Here is a 21609-nt window from a genome sequence, read left to right on the forward strand (position 1 = left end):
TGTACAAACAATTCAATCAAAACTATAAACTAAAAAGTGCTCCATTCAGTCCAAGAATACACGGTTTTCTTCAAGTGAAAAAATTTAAATTTAAAAAAAATAAAAGGCCTTGAGATAGAACTTGATGTGAAGGCTACTTATAGGACTGGGTAAACGCATTCCAAGGATTCTGATAGGCTTGCTAATGGCTAGGAATTAGAGTCATCGAGCATATAATTTGTCACTGGGGCTGGGGAATAGATTCCATAACAAAAATTTAACCCCTGCAGTCTACTGCTTTTATAATTCGATTGGAGATTATCTCACGTTTAGAGAATTGACTTGGTAAATCTTCTGCGTTAAAACGCAATGAGAATGGACCAGTTTCAATTCATCATTCCTTTTTATATATTTTATATCATTCTTGTTTTCTTTTAGTGTTCTTGTTTCTCTGTCTTTGGATCCTCAGTCTCTTTGAAGGGAATTGGATGTTGTCCTTTTTATGGCACATAAACCTTCTTATCCTAAATCTAAGGACACAATTATACATTGCTTCAAGCCCCTTTCAAATGATAATCTACATTGTATACAATTTAAATAAAAAACTAAAACAATACCTTTTTTAACCAGGACAGCTCGACAACAGTTACGACTGGACCTAAATTATTTTGAAAATTATTAACATAAATTCCACAATCACAACACAAAATTTCTTGGAAACTATTTTTCCCTTTTTCATATGTGGCAACGATGTTCTATTTATTTACAAAGTACGAATTTCAAAAAATACCAGCAAACTTCAAAAAGTTTTTTGAGAGAGTGGAATGACACTACCTTCATATTTTTATCATGGTTTAAGTTTTATAAAATTTTCATTATAAAACAAAATTTTGAAAGGAAGGTTGACAAAAGGGAAAGTAATTTTGAAATAAATATTTATAACATATTTTTTTTAAATTTGAGAAATTTATTCAACGCAGTTTGATTGGAACTAATATAGTTGCATTATTGGATGTTATTAATACTTATTGTATTGGAAAATAATTCTTATTTTGTGGGAAACGGAAACTTTAATTGGTCAATTTGGTTATCTATGGAAAAATTTAAAATTTAGTTAAACATAGCCAACACCAGACATCTTTTATCGGTTGATTTACATATTTGCAAACATCCTGGCTAGACAACATGACTCAAATCCTCCAGCCAAAGCAGAAGTGACGCAGTCTGCTGCTGAGGCGCCTAAACGGCAAAGATCAGAGGAAGAGTCTCCCCAAAATGATGACGCTGGTTGGTTCCAGGGTCACATAAAACTGCTGGCTTGTTCGAATGAGCGCTCTGCGTTACTTCTCAAGCTAGCGATTGAGTCCCTTGGAGTAGTGTGGTCAGGTGCTATGTTGGACGTGGTCCCGGTATGCGAAATTCCTCGCAGACCGAGATCCATTGCCATCATCCCAACTAAGCCTCATGACTCTCCGCATCTACGCCGCTGCCTCTAGAGTAAAGCTAGAGGTTCCGTCAAAGAAGGACGTTGCAAAGGACGATCCCGCTATTTCAGAAGGCGGGGTTAACTCCCAATTGACCTGTGGTCGAACTCCTCGACGATCTGAAAGTGGCGGAGGACGATTTTTGGATTCTGATCCGGAAGATGTCGACGTAACAGTCGTCTATGATCCTGACTTTGGAGATGGTGAAGGTATTACAGATTAACCTTCACCACTCCAAAGCAGCATCTGCTGCCCTCCACCTCCGTTTGTCCGAAAGAGGGGAGGAGCTAATCCTTGTCCAGGAACCGTGGACCCACCATGGTAAAGTTCGTGGACACTCTATCAAAGGCTATAAGCTTCTTTATGCTAACTGCTCAGATAATATAAGATCCTGTATTCTGGCTAAGAGCCATTTAAATATCTTTATCCTGTCTGATTACAGCGACGAAGATACTGTTGCGGCTGCTTGGGAGTCTGGTAACTCAAACATCTGGCTTCTAAGTAGCTATATGGCACACGACCACGGCGACAAGCCACCAAATCGCCTGGTGAGAGATATTCTGTGTGAGGCAGATAGGCCACATATTCCGCTTATCATGGGTGCAGATGCAAATGCGCACCACACGGTCTGGGGAAGCTCAGATATTAACCCTAGAGGTGAGTCTCTTTTAGATTTTCTATTAGACAATAACCTAGTAGTAGTATATAGAGGTTCAGAACCTACTTTCATAGTTGCAAATAGAAGGGAGGTTCTGGATATTACGGTTGTGAATGCAAACCATATTGATCTAATTCAGGGTTGGAAGGTCTCAAACGAATGCTCTTTCTCTGATCACTGTTTTATAGAATTCGAAATAGTAGTTCAAGTAAATATTATAGAACCATTTCTTAACAGAAAAAAGACAAATTGGGAGGTACACAAAGCGGCCCTGAATGATATTCTTCCTACTGTTCCAACGATAGAAAGTAGAAGTGACATTGATTTAGCCGTTAACTGGATCTCGAGCTCTATTAGTGTAGCCACAAATAGGGCCTGTAGACTATCAAAAGGTTTACTTAAGGGAAACCCCCTTGGTGGGATCCCGAAATTGCGAAAGCTCGTAGGTTATGTCGTAAATTATTTAACGAGGCAAATAGAACTGGTATCTGGTCTCTTTATAAGACAAAAGTTAATGAATTTAAAATCAGGAACGAAGTGCAAAGCGTAGTTCTTGGAGAAATTTCTGTAGTTCTATAGAAAATTCATCAGATACGAGTCGTCTTCGTAAGTTCCTGTCTAAATCTCCTTCTGTCCCAAGTTATATACAAAAAGCGGGCGGAAACTGGATTGCAGGTAGTCAAGAGACACTTGAACTCCTGGCTCTGATGGTATCACTCCAGCGGATCTACAAAATAATTTAGATCGTATCATTCCCTGGCTAAGTAGTATTTACAAGGCCTGCTTACACTGGTCTTACATTCCTGTTCAGTGGAACAAATGTAACGTGATCATTATCCCTAAAGGGGGAAAGACATCTCACACCAAGGCAAAAGACTTCAGACCCATTAGTATGGCGTCGTTCTTGCTTAAAACTCTGGAGAGAATAATTGATATCAATATCAGGATATCTATTGACAAATCTCTTCTTTCAAACTCTCAGCATGCCTACATGAAAGGTAAATCTGCTGAGACGGCTTTACATTCCCTGGTTGGGTATATTAAAAGATACATGAGCTGTGGAAACTTCACTCTGGTTGCCTTTCTCGATATTGAAGGCGCTTTTAATAACGTCAGATCCTCACCTATCTGTCAATCCCTCTCTCGGGTGGGTGTGGATCGATCTATTGTGAGTTTTGTAAAGAACTTACTATCGGAACGGACTATCGTATCTTCACTGGGTGATACAACAATCTGTAGGGGTGTTGTCCCCTATTCATTGGAATATGGCAATTAATGAACTATTGGTTAAACTTGACTCACTAGGTTTTAAGGCGGTTGCTTACTCTGAAGATGTTGCAGTAGCGGTAACTGGAATGCATCTTGAGACTCTGTCTCAAAGATTAGAAGAAGCGCTGAAGATAATAAGCTCATGGAGTGTTACATGCGTTATTATTGTTCTCGAACAAATACAAAATTCCTCAATTCCCCCTTCCACGTCTCAACGGCGAGGTCATATAGTAGTATATAGGCGAAACTAATTGTCAAGGACCTAAGTCCCCTGTCAAAGACCTAACTGGTGAGAATGTATTAGTAGAAGTACAAAAATAAACACAGTTGTTCAAAAGGCACTAAATAAAAACTGTATTTTTTACGTTATTCTTTGTGAGTTATAAATGGAATTTTATATGGAAGTGAATGAATATATTAGTTATTTATTTTTTTGAAAAGATATTTTATCTCAAAACATATTATAAACACCTTTTTTTGGTAATTTTTTTCTGCGCTAATGCAAAATTAAAAAAAAAATTAATTTTCAATACTAAAATGTACAACTTTTAATTTTTCAGTTTTAATTAAAATGAAATGTCAAAGAATAAAAAATATTTTTTTTTCGTTTGTAAAATATAAAATATTTTTGGGGTTTTAAATAAATTAAAAGTGTTTAAAAAAATAATAAACATTAAGTTTAAGTGATAAGAAAAACTAATAAGTGCTAATATCCTCACAATTTTGCGAAGAAAGTTTGAAGTTTAGTGAGTGCGTTTTCTTCTCACAAGTTTGTTTTATTCTCTCAGAGCTCGTCTGTGTGAAGAGAATAAAAATTTTTGTTTGAAAACCGCTTTAGTTTCGCCTATATGTACTACTATATGGGCGAGGTTCTCACTCTGTCGGATAGCGCTAAATACTTAGGTGTTATTCTCGATAGAAAATTGTCTTGGAGCTTGAATATCATCTCCAGATCTTCTAAAGCCATTACGGCGTTGTACGTTTGTAGAAAGGCTATTGGCCTGCATTGGGGTATCAACCCAGGAAATGTAAATTGGCTATATGAGGCTGTGATTAAACCGATAATGATGTATGGTGTAATTGTCTGGTGGTATGCACTGGACAAAACATCTAACAGAAACATTCTCACAAAAGTTATGAGACAATCTGCTCTTCTTATAACAGGTGTACTTAGGACTACGCCCAGTAAAGCGTTGTTTGCCATGCTGAACTGGCTGCCTGTGGACATTCTTGCTAAACAATTGGCAATGAATACTGCAGTCAGATTAAGTATTACAAATAAATGGAACTTGGGTTCCAGAGGTCATGAAAAGATTGTAGATTCTCTACCAAACCTACATCATGCTACTGACTACCAAATTCCGGAACCGTGCATTTCAAGGAACTTCCGGTATAGTTTAATCTGTAATTATAATGAATAGACACCTGATAGTGTTGAAAGCTTAAATATGTATACAGATGGCTCTAAAACAATTAAAGGTGTTGGCGGGGGTATATTCATTGAAGAATTCAGGACGAAAATCTCTTTCCGACTCAACGACGAATGTACTATTTTACAGGCTGAAATCTCAGCTATAATGAAGGCATCTAATTGGCTTAGGTACTATCGGATATTCAACAGGGATATCAGAATCTATACTGACAGTCAAGCCGCCATAAAATCCCTGATAGGTGTGTATTCTACATCAAAACTTGTCCAAGAATGCCGGGCGTCTCTAAAGGAGATGGCGAGACATTCAAGAAGTACCCTCGTTTGGAGGGACACGGGGATATACCTGGCAATACTACTGCTGACATTTTGGCAAAAGCCGGTACGAGGATGCCCATACTGGATATAGACCAGTTCTGTGGTGTCCCCTTAACGGTCATCAAGAAACAAATACTTGATTATTGCTTTAGATCAGCTCAGGAACGGTGGTCTCAGGAGCACACTTGTTTAGAGGTTCGTATGCGACCGTGTTGTGTACATGTAATTTGCCGAAAATCTTCGTTGTCAGAACAATACTAGCGCCGACTTCTGATCTAAATCGATATGATGGTATTGGATTATCAAAACTAATGGATAAAAAGCAAATTTAATAAATTTCGTTTGAACTCTTTCAACGCGGGTAATTAATTGTTTAGAATATTGAGCCCAAATAATAGCCGCATATTCTAGCCTTGATCTTACAAATGCAAATTCTGTAAATTCAGAACAATTTCTCTTAATGAAGGCAAACATAGAATAAGCTTTTGGGAAAATATAGTCAATGTGTTGAGTAAACAATAACATTGAATCAAATACAATCCCCAAATCGTTAATAGATTTGACGTATTTTAAACTATAGTTTCTAATTTTGTAAACCGTTGGAATAGGATTTGGAGATCTTGTAAAGGTTAAATGAAAGCATTTATCAAAATTTAAATGAAGTTCATTAAACTTACACCAACAAAAAAATTGGCTAAATCAGATTGCAAATTCAAGAAAAGTTGTACTGTATCGAACCTTTGAAAATTTTTTAAATCATCAGCATAAAGTAAACATTTAACATATTTAAAACATGATAAGATATCATTAATGAATAAAATAAATAAAAGTGGATCTAAAACACTACCCTGAGATACCCCAGATGACTGAACATAAGTCTTTGAAAAATAATTTTCTACAACTACTTTACATATGATTTTAACCAATTTAAGAAATTAGAGTGAAAACCGAACATTTGTAATTTTCCTATATGAATATTATGCGAAACTTTATCAAAGGCTTTAGAAAAATTGGTAATAGTGTCTACTTGACTGCGCTGTTCTAAATTGCATTAAAGATCTTTACTGTTCATAATTGCATTAAAGACTTTATCATATGAGACAACCATGAAACCAATGTCTACAAATAGCATATGAGAAGAATAAGAGATATACTTTTTATTATAAGGTGGTTTAAAATTTAACTCAACACATTTAAAGATTCACTGTAAGATACAGAGGTTTAATCACCATAGATCATAATCTTTGGTATATCAGATACTTGCTTCCTTGATTTTATAAAAGAAAAAATATTTGGGATTACTTCTTATTTCATTTTCATTCCCAAATAAGGAGTGAGATCGAAAAATTCTTAACACACGTTTTTCATTACATTTTTCAACCAAAGTAATATTTGATTTTTTTTTGATCAAGTTACCTTTGAAAAACATGTCAGTTATTATGTGTAATGTCAATTATATTATTTTTTTTTGTTAATCTGATTAATGAGTGACCAGAAAAAAGTGCGTACTGAAATTATTAAATATTTTCAACTAAACCCAACTTGGTCTTACAAAAAGTTGGCCAAGCATACAAAGGTCTGCCGTCAAACTGTTTCCAATGTTATTAAACAGTACCGGGAGAACTTGTCAGTTGATAGAAAACCTGGTTCAGGTAGAAGGAATGGTCCACATGATGTTTCTAAAGCCAAAAAAAAAAGAACGCATTTTCAAAAGAGCTCCCAACACATCCGGTAGGAAAGCAGCTCGGTTAGCTCATTGCTCGGACTATTTGGTACGAAAAGTTAAAGCTAATGCAGGTTTAAAAACATACAAGGCTCAAAAAGTTCCTGACAGGAACGCTGCTAAAAATTTAGAGGCCAAAAACAGAGCACGGAAATTGAAGTCAAGTTTTATAAAAAAATATTCTTGCTGCATAATGGATGACGAAACGTATGTTCTGGCAGATTTTTCGCAACTTCCAGGTCAAAAGCTTTATGTTACTGATGCTCGAGGGAATGTTGAAGAAAAGTTTAGGAGCCAAAAGCAGACAAAATTTCCCAGTAAGTTCTTGGTATGGCAAGCAATATGCAGTTGCGGCAAAAGAAGCCAATCATTTGTTACAACGGGCTCTATAAATACCGAAATTTACATCAAGGAATGTTTACAAAAAAGGTTGCTTCCATTCATAAGACTTCATAATGTGTCCACTTATTTTTGGCCTGACTTGGCATCCTGTCACTATGGTAAACAAGCCCTTGAGTGGAACAAGAACAATAATGTGGTATTTGTACCAAGAGAGGCAAATCCTCCAAACTGCCCGGAGTTAAGGCTAGTGGAGAGATATTGGGCTCTTGTTTAAAAAGAATTGAAGAGTACAAAAAAGGTGTCCAAAAGTGTGGTAGATTTTAAACGGAGATGGACTACATGTTCGAGCAAAGTGACAGAAAGCACTATAAAAAACATTAATGGAAGGGTTTCCGAAAAGGGTTCAAAATTTCATCACTAGTGATTAAAACTATAAAAATAATTTTTTTTTGTAAATTGTAATAATAATTTGAATCAAATAAAAAAAAATAAAGCTGTAAGTTTAGTGGTTTCTTTTTTATAAACATATATGTATGTTTAAGAATTTTTCGATCTCACTCCTTATGTATTGTCTATAGAGAAATTAATTTAAACAATTAAATTCACGCTGATAGAGAAATAAATTTGGAATGACTATCGGCTGAGCCTGAATTAACAAAGCGTTTATGGAATTTGTTTCGAAGGTCTTAAGTCTCTTAAGACCACGAGTATACTAAGGTAATTTATAAGGCTTCTTTTTCTTTAAAGGAATATTTTCTTTACAAACATTTAGAACTACATCAACAAATTTATCATAGCAAGATGAGGTTGATATTCCAGACAACATATCGATCCAGTTAATACGATTAAAAATAGAGTTAAGTACATCTGACATACATAAATTAAAGTTAAAATTTAAAGAATTTGATAAATCAATGCAATTTTAAGATTTCAATTTCAATCACTTAAGACGAATGATTTATGTTGCGGCTCGAAAAAAAACTTTCGAACTTTAAAATTACTTATGATTGATTGATTTGAATTAAATTGATTGAAAGCAAACTTTCAATAACTTCAATTTCATTAAATTTATTTACATTAAGAGGAAATAGTGAAGCACAATTGATAATAAATATTTGTTTTCTTAAAATTATAATACATTTTTTTATTTGAACTAAAATTTTTATATAATTTAAAAAAATATATAAAATAAAAAATTCTGAAATAAATAGTAAGGAAAATTTTTGGTACTTTTTCGCCTTTTCACTGGTACTTTTATAAAATTAAACTTTAAAAAAATTAAATTAAATATATATGTAGAGTAAATTGTAATTTACAAAATAGGTACTTTTAGTACTTTTTGAAATGTTCCATAAAAGGGAATTTCATGGTACTTTTTCGATTTTCTAAAGATACTTTTTGACAGTTCTATAATATTGAACCTAGAAACATAAAATTAATCCTCAGGAACCCGGATTATGTAAGAATCTATAAACTCCGGTAGCAGTTGTTTTATTTTTACTTTTTAGTTCTCTAGCACGAGTTTTCTATGATGTTTTAATCGAAACATAAAGATAATAAAAAAGAAACTTTTATGTACTATTTCATTCTTCGCTGGCTTTTTGAATTTTCTTTAAAATTAAACCTAGCAGTGAAATAATAACCTATTAAAGGAAATTTTTGAAGTTTTTTCGTTCTCCAAAAGGTTTTTCTGAACCTAGAAACATGAATCCGGATCAATTGGGAACCTATAAAATAGAATTTTTGTTCTTGATAAAGGTACTTTTTGAATTTTCTTTAATATTGAACTCAGAGACATATAATTAAATACGTATGGCCTGGAGTAACAGATAACTTGTAAAATGCGATTTTCAGTATTTTTTCGTTCCTCAAAAGGTTATTTTTAAATTTTCTAAAATATTGAACATAGAAATCATGCATTTAGGGCCCGGAGTAAGTGATATGCTATAAAGGGAGTTTTTAGTATTTTTTCTTTCTTCAAATTAAATTTTATATAATATTGAACCTAAAAACATTAAAGTGAGAACCTATAAAAGGTAATTTTTGGTACTTTTTCATTCGTTAAAATGTACTTTTTGATTTTCTATAAGTTTGAACCAGAAACATGAAATTAAGCATTCAGGGCCACGAGTAAGTAAGTGTACTTAAAAAAGGGTACTTTTTTAAGTTTTTATAATATTTATCTCTAAAAAATTAAGCAAAATAATAAAACGAAGTACTTCCAAAAGAATAACCACCATTTCAAAAGTAGCACTAAGTGAATTTGTTTAACTTCTGTGGAAGTGGTGTTTATTGACTTTAATTTTTTTGTACTGAAATTTTTTGAATAAAACCCCATTTTATTTCTCTTTGCGGTCAAAGCAGGGCATTCACAGAGGAGATGGAAGACCTTTTCTTCCTTTTCCCTGTCTTTGAAACTGTGACAGTGATCATTGAAAGGGAGCCCAAACCGACTTGCTTAGCTTATTAAATAAAGTGTTAGCTTATTAAATAAAAATCAATATCATACAAATATAAATAAAATTCACACAGTACTCCCCAAAAAGTAAAATCATAAAAGTAACATGATTTTCCTTTTAATAGTAGAAAATTATATATATTATAATTATATACAAATTATTTTTTGCTAAAAATTAATAATCATATAAATAACCAACATTTATTCTGTGCGTTGCTCATATAACATTTCTATCTTTTGTCTTTTTCCACTTAAATGACAAATTCCGGTAGAGTTAGTAGACATCCCAAAGACGTGACATCTCATATGGTAAAGATTCTGACTAAGCAGAGAAACGGACTCAATATATGACACATAAATGCTCAAAGCTAATTGTGCAAGATCGATGAGTTTTTATATGTATTTGAAAACTCTAACATGGATGTTGTTGAATTATTGACAAATGACTGAAAAATACTCGTCGGATGTGTTTATAGACCTTAACTCGATGTGCCTTTCACTGACTTGATTAAACAAATCGAAAATCTTACTATGCCTTACAACGATATATCTATCTTTCTTTCTTATTTAAACCCGCAGTGGAAGGGGTAGGACCAATTCTTGTATACCAACACATTATACATCAACCTTCAGCACCCTAATCGATATCATTTTCGTTTGTAAAGAAGCTAAGGTACTACTCTACGATCAAATATAAGTATCATTAAATAATAGTATCACCCAATAGGTATGTTAAGCTTTCTTTCCAATGTTTTCGAAAAATTATTATTTAAACAGTTGAGTAAGTACATTAATGAAAACTAATTGATGACTGAATTACAATTAGGTTTTCGCCCTATTCACAGGCGAAAAATTAGAAGAGACATTGATAAAGATAAAATTAATATCCTCGTATTACTCGACACTCAACCACAAAATCCTATGCTCCAAACTTAAAAATCTTTTTAACTTATCAACCACATCTACTAAATTAATATACCAATATCTCTCGTACCAATATCGAACGTATGGACAGATTGTCCATGTAAATAACACAACCTCTCTTCCCATATCCAATTTACGCCAACGCCGATGCAAGTTAAACACTGCAAAGTGTATATCTATGCCGACAACGTTCAGCTTTACATCAGTAGCCCTGTAAGATCCCTGCAGTTTTTTATACACCAAAAACATCTTTGGAAAACTATCCCACAAAACACTTAGCAACTCAGCAACGCAACGCAGTTTAAAAAGTTTTTGTTTACTTTTTTCTCTTTAAATTATATTATTTTTCATTTATCTTTAATTGTTATACTCAACTTATATATCATTGAATCATTGAATATAGATCACGATGTTTTACACGCCCTAATGTGATTAAATTTTAAAACATTACCGTAAGTGTAATCATTAAATGAAAACACGATCGAGATTTAAAATTTTTCTTTTCGCGATATCTTAATAAGTTACGAGACATTTGAACAGATGTCAGATTTTGTAAATCCTGACATTTTCTTACAGGATTTTCAATGAAATATTAGAGAACTGTGTTAAAAAAGATATTTTTGTTATCTTTTTAATATTTACTACAAATAATGAAGAATAATCTATACCGTACTCCTACTTTTGGACAGTCGTAATCGGTTATGGATTTCGAAAAAAGTGAACAACAAAAACTATAATCTATAATGCTTCAAAAGTACATTTAGTATTACTCAAAGATGTGCTAATTTCAATATATTTCAAAAAAAATTGTTTCTTTGTGCATAATCAAAGTATGCTTTTTGCTGAGACAAATGGTGCAAAATAGGATGAGGCGTACAATTTTCAGATTTTAAACTTCGAAAAACACATAAGGCCCAAAATTTGTCATTATACAAGTTATATAATAACATTAATTGGATGGAGTTTTATAAAATTTGGAGAGGATGATGAAAAAAGAATAATTCTTATTCTAATGCCTTGGGATATACAATATTTTTTACCCTCTAGTATAAATAATAAACCCACTTAACGATTTTGAAAATTACAACCACAATAGTTTTCCAGATTAACAATATGTTACATATGACAGATGCCAAGCAAATTATTGCAAGTTCGCCAATTTCTATCTATCTATGAAAAATTTGAATTATCTAACAGTTTTCAAGATATACGAAATTTTGTATTTAATTCATATATGTGGTGCCAAGCCCCCCACTGAAATCCCACCCGTTATTTTCTAAATGTTTATTTGAAGTCAAAGTTATATAAAATTTGAGGATTCTAGCTCTAATTGTTTTATAGAACATTTTTTTTATTTAATTCGTGTGGGGGCTTCAAGCTCTCCAGATTTAAGTCCGCCCTTTATCCTTTATCAAAATGTTGAGATGAATTTTAAATATAAGCAAAATTTGATGAACAAAGTTACATATTTTCTTAGATAAACAATATTTTGTATTTTATTCATCATCCCCATTAAAAGTTTGCTCGTTATACTCTAAATGTTTAGATGAATGTCAAAATTCTTCAAGTGAAATTTATTAAGTCTATCTCTAACAGTTTCTCAGATATAAGAATTTTTCTATTTTATTTATATGGGTGCTCCAAGCCCTAACAGATGAAAGTTAGCTCTTTTTTTCTTATAAATGTTTATATTACAGTTCTTCATGCAAAATTTTAAGAATTTAGTTGTATAATATGTAATAGTTTCCAATATAAACGAATTTTTGTATTTAATTTATATGGAAGGTGCCACGCCCCCCAACGCTAGTCCTCCCACATTTTATCCTAAATAATCACATTGATACTAAAGTGGCTCCGACAAAAATTTTACGACGCTAACTGTATTTTCTATATTATCTTAAAAAAACGAATTTTTGTATTAAATTAATAGGGGAGGTGGCGCTCACCTCATGGGTAGTTCGCCAATTTATTACTTAAAAAGTTTACATAGATGTTAAAGTTATTCATGCAAAATTTTAAGATTCTAACTATATTAGTTTCCAAGATAAACGAATTTTTGAATTTAATTTGTATGGGAGATACCACGCCCCCTAACGCTAGTCCTCCCACATTTTATCCTAAAATAATCATATTGACACTAAAATAGCTCCGACAAACTTTGAGGACTCTGTTACATTATCTTAAGATACACGAAATTTTGTATACAATTAATATGGTAGGTGCCGCTCCCCTCATGGGTAGTTCGCCAATTTATTACTTAAAAGGTTTACATCGATGTTAAAGTTATTCATGCAAAATTCTAACTGTATTAGTTTGCAACATAAACGAATTTTTGTATTTAATGTAACGCTAGTCCTCCCACATTTTATCTTAAAATAATCATATTGACACTAAAATAGCTCCGACAAAATTTGAGGACTCTAACAGTAACATTATCTTAAGATAAACGAATTTTTTATTCAATTAATATGGTAGGTGCCGATCCCGTCATGGGTAGTCCGCCAATTTATTACTTTAACATCAATGATTACATGGATGTTAAAATTATTCGTTTAAAAATTTAAGATTCTAAGTTTTCAAGATAAACGAATTTTTGTATTTAATTTATATGGGAGGTGCCACTACCCTCATGTGTAGTCCGCCAATTTATTACCCAAAATGTTTACTTGGATGTTAAAGTTATTCGTGCAAAATTTTAAGATTCTTACTGTAATGGTTTTCAAGATAAACGAATTTTTGTATTTATTTTATATGGGAGGTGCCACGCCCACTAACGATAGTCCGCCCATTTTTTATCCCATATAATCATATTGACACTAAAATGCCTCCAACATAATTTGAGGACTCTAACTGTTATATTATCTCAAATATACGAATTTAACATTTTCTTAATGTGGGCGTGGCTCCTCGCCCACTTGAAAATACAAAATAAAAAGTAGCCTATTACCTATTTCAGACATACAGGAATACGCTATGAAAATTTCAAGCAAATCGGTTTAGCCATTTAGTAGTCTATAGCGTTCAAACATATAAACATACAAACAAACACTCTCATTTCTATACATATAGATAGAAGAAGATAGAAGATGATAAAATCAGGTTTTGATTTTTTCTTATGCATTTATAGTGCATCTGAATTCTGTCAAAATAAGTTTAAATATCTTAAATTTTCCTGTATAATAGTATACTAAAGTCGGATTTGAAATATGTTCAGCAGTTTTCGGTCTATAAAAAATGTCGGCCAAAATCGGTATTTTGGTCAAAGATATGCAGATGATGAATTTGAAATTTTAACAAAATAATTTCGCCAATATTTGCGCAGTTCCAAATACATTCATAAAAGGTATGATATCACAATTTCAAAAATATTGCGTGAAGCCTAATACATATGTCAGAAACTACAACAACGTACTTTCATAAGGGCGGTTGGTACCTCCCATATGAGTTAAATACATAAATTAAGTACAAAATTTTGTTTATCTGGGAAACAAATAGAACAAGATTCTTTAAATTTTGCATGAAGAACTTCATTATAGGGGGCTGTGAGTCCCCATATGAATTAAATAGAAAAAATTCGTATAACTGAGAAACAGAGCATGGGAACATTTAGAGAATAACAAGCGGACTTGCGATGGTGGCTTGGCAGCTTGGCTTGACATAAATACAAAATTTTGTATATCTGGGAAACTATTACATTTTTAAAAATATTTTACCAATTTAATTAAATTATTATTAAACGTTCGCAAAAATTGCTGAATTGTAACAAATTATTATGCGTTTGTGCTGATGTTTGTAACACCCAAAAATATTGTTTCTAGACCCACCTTAAAGTATACCAATCGGCTCAGAATCACTTTCTGAGTCGATTTAGCAAGGACGAACGCTATTAAAATGGTTGAAATAGGTCCGTAATTTTGCCTATGTTCTATTATGTCAACAAATTAGTTTTATAGAACGGCACTACTAATTTTTATAGTGGTCGGGCATCATTTGACCCTAGCCCCCATACAAACTCCCCTTCTGAAAATGTTAAAGGTTAAAATTCACTTATAATTTCTAATAAAACGATTAAAATCTAAATCCTCTTCCAAAATTTTTAAGGATAGGTCCATATTTACAATTACTACCCTATAAGCCCTCTTGTAGAAAATCTCTTTTCTTTGCCAATAATACGTAAAAATATTACATAATACGGTTAAAAACTAATTAAATGCTTTATTTTTTATAATTACCTATCCACTTTTTAATATACTGACTGGTGTATTGTATCATATGGTCGGCAATGTCCGACTATACATTCATACTTGTTTTTAGGATAATAAGCATACTAGCTGTAGCTAGTTCATTTATAAAATATTATATGTTAATAGCCAATTAAGCTTTTATTTAATTTTGTATCTAGTCAAATAAGAGAAATGTTTGATTTCAAACATTATTTATTTATTTAAATAGTGGCCCTAAAGACGTTTAATAGAAGATTTTCTTCTGTATGATAGGTATATAAAACATCGGCATCGCTTATTAATGTCTTACTAAACAGACGGCATACGGCCGGAAGCAAGTATTTTTTCCTCGATGGCAATTAAGATTAAAATCGAAACAATCAATTTTTATTAAGAGCAAAAGGATTTTTCCATAATTGGCACTACTTTTTATATTATTTTTTTTCTTTTATGTACTATGATAAAAAGGTAAATTTATATAAAATAAATTATTTATATTTTATTGGATTCAGATCGATTTTTTGGAATCCAATATAAGATCTTCCTCCTGTTTACAATATAAATAAGTTATCAATCGTTAATATATGTGTATAACAATACTAGTGATTTAGGGATTCACATATATATGTGTGTAGCTTCTCGTAAAGTTTATTTAGCTTAAGTTGAAACCGGACTTGCACTAATGGTTCACAAAAATAATACACTTTCTTACATTTTATTTCTTACATTTCATTTATTGAAAATGCGGTTAAATTTACCTTACAAGTTTCATATTGAACGTGTTGTTTGATGTAAATAATTTCTAAATTATGAAAAAAAAGTAATTAGTAACTTCGTACACTCTTGCCAGATTTGAAGCTTTTTCGTCATTTTGACGATTTTCATTTCCAAAATAGCATGTTGACGATTTGACGATTTTACATCTAAATTTGACGGTCTTTTTTAATAATTAAAGGAAATTATTAATTGTTAATAAAATTTAAAATTCTAATAGGGGAAACTTAACTATGTAAAGGCATGTTAATATGATGCGTTTTATGGTCTCAAGAATAGGTTATTTACTCGTTTCAACATTTAAAGAATTTTTGCATCGATTATATTTTTGAACATTTTAATCATAAGAGCACCCAAATTATCTGACAACTATATATTTTAACAATACAAATTATCTGGCACCCAAATTATCTGGCAACTATGCACATATCTTATGTACCCTACAAGAACAGTGACAGTCATTTGACTGACACTAGTGAAGGAAATATCGATCACTGCGTAGAACAAAGTTTCTATCAAGTTCTTAAGGGCAATATGAAAAATTTGATGGAAACTTTTGTGTACATGTGATCTTGCATCTCCCTTGCACTTATGAATTCTACCGATTTTAAAACATATATTTGAGCTGCTCACTCTTTTGCTTTTTACCAATCAAGGATGATGGAAATGTTAGTCACGATTGACTAATCATTCTTTATGGATATATCCATCACAGTTGACCAATCACACTTGATGAATTTATCCGTCAAATCTGACGGCTATGCCAATTTATAATAAAACACAATTAAGATAAGATATATATTTTTAACTTTATTAATATACATAGTAAGCATATACATAAATTAACTACCATTTCACCATTTTACATACCTCACAGAATGTAAAATCCTCCTATGCTCCTTTTATTTTTAGGAAATAAATTGTCTGTAAAGAAATGCATATAAATATTGAAATATAAAAATTAAAAGTAAATATGTATTCATAATACCACAGATAGATTAAACTCCGAAGTGTATATTCTCAGCTCCACTTCCTGCACCGTTTTTAAATTACAATAAATCTCTTTATTTTTAATAATTTTAGTCTTAAATTTTTTAATTTTTTGCTTTTTGATCTTTGGTTTTCACTGAAATAATTAATTTATGCGACGAAAACACAGTAACAATCAAATGTAGTTGTTTCACTCTTTCATATGCAAATGAAACCCTTTATCACACATTGAGTAAATCACAGTCATTTTACCGGTCATTTGACCGTCATTATTGATGGAATTATCCATTAACTATTTTTTTAGTAATTTTTAAAGAAAAATGTTGCAAGTGTGTTAGTAAAATCATTTTGTATGTGTTAGTTTCGGTCATACATATCTTGTAGGGTAGGTACCCCCTTGTCAATATTAGACAAATATTTATCTCTATACTTGACAAAACGTCGGCAGAAAAATTGTCAGTATTTTGTTTATTCCCTATAAGAACAGTGACAGTCATTTCACAAAGTATACAGAGATGTCACTTTTGACATTTGAAAAAGTCTGAAATCAGCTTTTGTTTGATTTTGAAATTGTTTGATGAGAAGAGGTATATAAAATACAGCTAAAAAAATCATTGAATTCGTTTTGTGCGAAAGAGAGGGAAATAGCTTTTTGCTCGTGACGTCTCTGTATACCCTGTTGTCATTTGACCGGTCAATTGACTGACATTACTGAGAATGTATCTATCATTGCGTAGAACAAAGCTCCCATTCAGTGTTGACACTTCTTGTGTAATTACACATATTGTGTGTAATTTTTATTTCAATGTGTATTCCATGTGTAAATGATCTCATGTGTAAATTATGTGTAATTTAAAATCTCATTGTATTTACATAAGTATTACTTATTTTATATCATATTTGTCCTTTCAAACACTGGTTTTGGTTGTCATTTATTTTCGGTTATATATACATTTTTTTGTGTATGCAACAGTTTGCACACTTGTTTGAATAATAAGTCGGTGTTTTTTATTAAAACAAAACAATCCACACACATACCAAAGTAAATTAATAAAGTAGCGACACGAGTTGTTGTACAACAAACGTCTACAAAAACCACAGGCAATTTGTTATTGTTCGAAATACTAACTTGTCAAAATTTGTTTACAAAAATGAACCAATAATTAATGGAAAATATGGCATTATTGTTGTACTTTCCAAAAATATGTTATTATTTATATTAAAAGTCACAGAGTTTTCTTTATTTTTTAAAAATTAGAACATTTTTAAAAATATTATACACTTAAAATACACTTTTTCACATTAAATACAACAAATTACTCAGAAACTTGTACAAAAGCAAGCGTTAAAATGAAAACAAATATGGCAACATAAACATTTTTGACAAGTAAGTCCACAAATAGCAAATTTAAAAAAACTAGTCAGCTGTTAAAATGAGTCTACTTTATAAATTTACTTTGACACATACATAGAAATTTATTTTCCCTTTGAAACACTTAAGCAAAAAGTCCTATTCTAATATATGAGATTTTTTGAAATTTGTTGAAAGGCAGTTGTTAAAAAAAGTGATTCACATACATACATGTAAATGGTACATATACATATTTTTATATTCAAAAATAACGAAACAAGAAATAAGTCAATTTCTAAATAATCAAATTCAACTCAAACTAATTTCTAGCGGTAATTTTCTTTCAAGTGTGTAAAAATTATGTTGTTTTTTAGATCTAGTTAAATAATAATTTATTTTAGGGATGACTGAAAGAAATGGCTTCAGATTCCAATCTGATTGGCTAAATAAATCTTAAATGATTGTCATATGCTTTAGGTATTCTAGTTTCTTTTAATGCCCTTTTTCAATCAGAAAAGCCAATTTTACGTAGAAGAAGAAAACAAACAGGGGGATTTTTGGCAAACTTTTTTCAGAGTTGCACGGAAAGTACTTTTTTGTGTATACACGTGGATAAGAACATAAAAAAATATAAACAAAGAAGAAAATACATAAAAAACGTAAACAAAAAGATAACAAACCATAACAAACTAATTGATATATTTGTGAAATATTTAAATATCCAAATAAAAATTAAAATCCTCTTTGAGCACTAAATCTGAAATGTGTTATTAATAGTGAATCGAAAAACGAATCAAGTATTAAGTGTTCTTCAAAGTACTTTCTATGAAATGCTGTGATGTAACAAACTTTGAAGATTTTACAAATTTAACAAAGGTGTTTATGCTTAAAAAATTAAAAATGTTCGTTGAGCAGGAAAACTATAATATGTGATCGATAGGGTATTAATAGACAAATCGAACCGTACAAAGATTTTTTTCCTGAGTACTTGCTATTAGCCGGTATACCGTAACAAACTTTGACTAATTTGCAAAATTTAATGAAAAAGTTTTTATACTCAAAAATTTTAAAATATTCGTTGAGCAGCAAAACCAAAATATGTCATCGATAGGGGATCAATAGACAAATCGAACCGTATATAGATTATTTTCCTGAGTACTTGCTATTAGCCGGTATACCGTAACAATCTTTGACAAATTTGCAAAATTTAATGAAAAAGTTTTTATATTCAAAAATTTTAAAATATTCGTTGAGCAGCAAAACCAAAATATGTCATCGATAGAGAATCAATAGGCAAATCGAACCATGTATAGATTTTTTTCCTGAGTACTTGCCATAAGGCGGTATAACGTAACAAACTTTGGAAAATTGGCAAATTGACAAATTTAATGAAAAAGTTTTTATACTAAAAAATTTTTAACTATTCGTTGAGCAGCAAAACCAAAATATGTCATCGATAGAGGATCAATAGGCAAATCGAACCATGTATAGATTTTTTTCCTGAGTACTTGCCATAAGACGGTATAACGTAACAAACTTTGGAAAATTGGCAAATTGAAGAATTTAATGAAAAAGTTTTTATACTAAAAAATTTTTAAATATTCGTTGAGCAGCAAAACCAAAATATGTCATCGATCAATAGACAAATCGAACCGTATATAGATTTTTTTCCTGAGTACTTGCCATAAGACGGTATAACGTAACAAACTTTGACAAAATTGCAAAATTTAATGAAAAAGTTTTTATACCCAAAAATTTTAAAACATTCGTTGAGCAGCAAAACCAAAATATGTCATCGATAGGGGATCAATAGACAAATCGAACCGTATATAGATTTTTTCCTAAATACTTGCCATAAGACGGTATAACGTAACAAACTTTGGCAAATTGGCAAATTTAATGAAAAAGTTTTTATACTAAAAAATTTTTAAATATTCGTTGAGCAGCAAAACCAAAATATGGCATCGAAAGGGGATCAATAGACAAATCGAACCGTATATAGATTTTTTTCCTGAGTACTTGCCATAAGACGGTATAACGTAACAAACTTTGACAAATTTTCAAAATTTAATGAAAAAGTTTTTATACTCAAAAATTTTAAAATATTCGTTGAGCAGCAAAACCAAAATATGGCATCGATAGGGGATCAATAGACAAATCGAACCGTATATAGATTTTTTTCCTGAGTATTTGCCATAAGACGGTACAACGTAACAAACTTTGGAAAATTGGCAAATTGAAGAATTTAATGAAAAAGTGTTTATACTAAAAAATTTTTAAATATTCGTTGAGCAGCAAAACCAAAATATGTCATCGATAGGAGATCAATAGACAAATCGAACCGTATATAGATTTTTTTCTTGAGTACTTGCCATAAGACGGTATAACGTAACAAACTTTGACAAATTGGCAAATTTACTGAAAAAGTTTTTATACTCAAAAATTTTAAAATATTCGTTGAGCAGCAAAACCAAAATATGTCATCGATAGTGGATCAATAGACAAATCGAATCGTATATAGATTTTTTTCCTGAGTACTTGCTATTAGCCGGTATACCGTAACAAACTTTGACAAATTTGCAAAATTTAATGAAAAAGTATTTATACTAAAAAATTTTAAAATATTCGTTGAGCAGCAAAACTAAAATATGTCATCGATAGGGGATCAATAGACAAATCAAACCATATATAGATTATTTTCCTGAGTACTTGCTATTAGCCGGTATACCGTAACAAACTTTGGAAAATTGGCAAATGACAAATTTAATGAAAAAGTTTTTATACTCAAAAATTTTAAAATATTCGTTGAGCAGCAAAACCAAAATATGTCATCGATAGGGGATCAATAGACAAATCGAACCATATATAAAATTTTTTTCCTGAGTACTTGCCATAAGACGGTATAACGTAACAAACTTTGGCAAATTGGCAAATTTAATGAAAAAGTTTTTATACTCAAAAATTTTAAAATATTTGTTGAGCAGCAAAACCAAAATATGTCATCGACAGGGAATCAATAGACAAATTGATTCGTATATAGATTTTATCCCTGAGTACTTTCCATAAGACGGTATAACGTAACAAACTTTAGAAAATTGGCAAATTGCAAAATTTAATTAAAAAGTTTTTAGACTAAAAAATTTTAAAATATTCGTTGAGCAGCAAAACTAAAATATGTCATCAATAGGGGATCAATATACAAATCGAACTGTGTATAGATTTTATCCCCGAGTACTTTCCATTAGCCGGTGTACTGTAACAAACTTAGAAAAATTCCCAAATTTGATGAAAAAGTTGTTATAGTACAAAATTTTAAAATATTCGTTGAGCAGCAAAACTACAACATGTGATCGATAGGGAATCAATAGCAAAATCGAACCATGTATAGATTTTATCCCTGAGTACTTTCTATTAGCCGGTGTACCGTAACAAACTTTGAAAAATTTGCAAACTAAATGAAAAAGTTTTTATACTATGAAATTTTAAAATATTTGTTGAGCAGCAAAACTACAACATGTGATCGATAGAGGATCAATAGACAAATCGAACCATGTATAGATTTTTTTCCTGAGTACTTGTCATAAGACGGTATAACGTAACAAACTTTGACAAAATTGCAAAATATAAGGAAAAAGTTTTTATACTCAAAAATTTTTAAATATTCGTTGAGCAGCAAAACTAAAATAT

The 21609-nt window shown here is 31.2% G+C and overlaps 1 protein-coding gene across 1 annotated transcript in view; it reads right to left on the minus strand.

Moving 5' to 3' along the window:
- Positions 1–15965, minus strand: part of LOC111688550 (probable small nuclear ribonucleoprotein Sm D1) — a 50374-nt gene extending 34409 nt beyond the window's left edge. Inside the window, exons 1-2 of the mRNA XM_046951031.1 lie at positions 15814–15965; positions 15566–15744 (exon numbers count right to left, since the gene is read on the minus strand). Of these exons, the coding sequence (XP_046806987.1) occupies positions 15566–15579 (14 nt within the window). The 5' untranslated portion in view covers positions 15580–15744; positions 15814–15965. The remainder of the gene's footprint in view (positions 1–15565; positions 15745–15813) is intronic.
- Between the last annotated feature and the right edge of the window lie 5644 nt (positions 15966–21609).

This window comes from Lucilia cuprina, chromosome 5 (assembly GCF_022045245.1).
Source record: "Lucilia cuprina isolate Lc7/37 chromosome 5, ASM2204524v1, whole genome shotgun sequence".
NCBI lineage: Eukaryota > Metazoa > Arthropoda > Insecta > Diptera > Calliphoridae > Lucilia > Lucilia cuprina.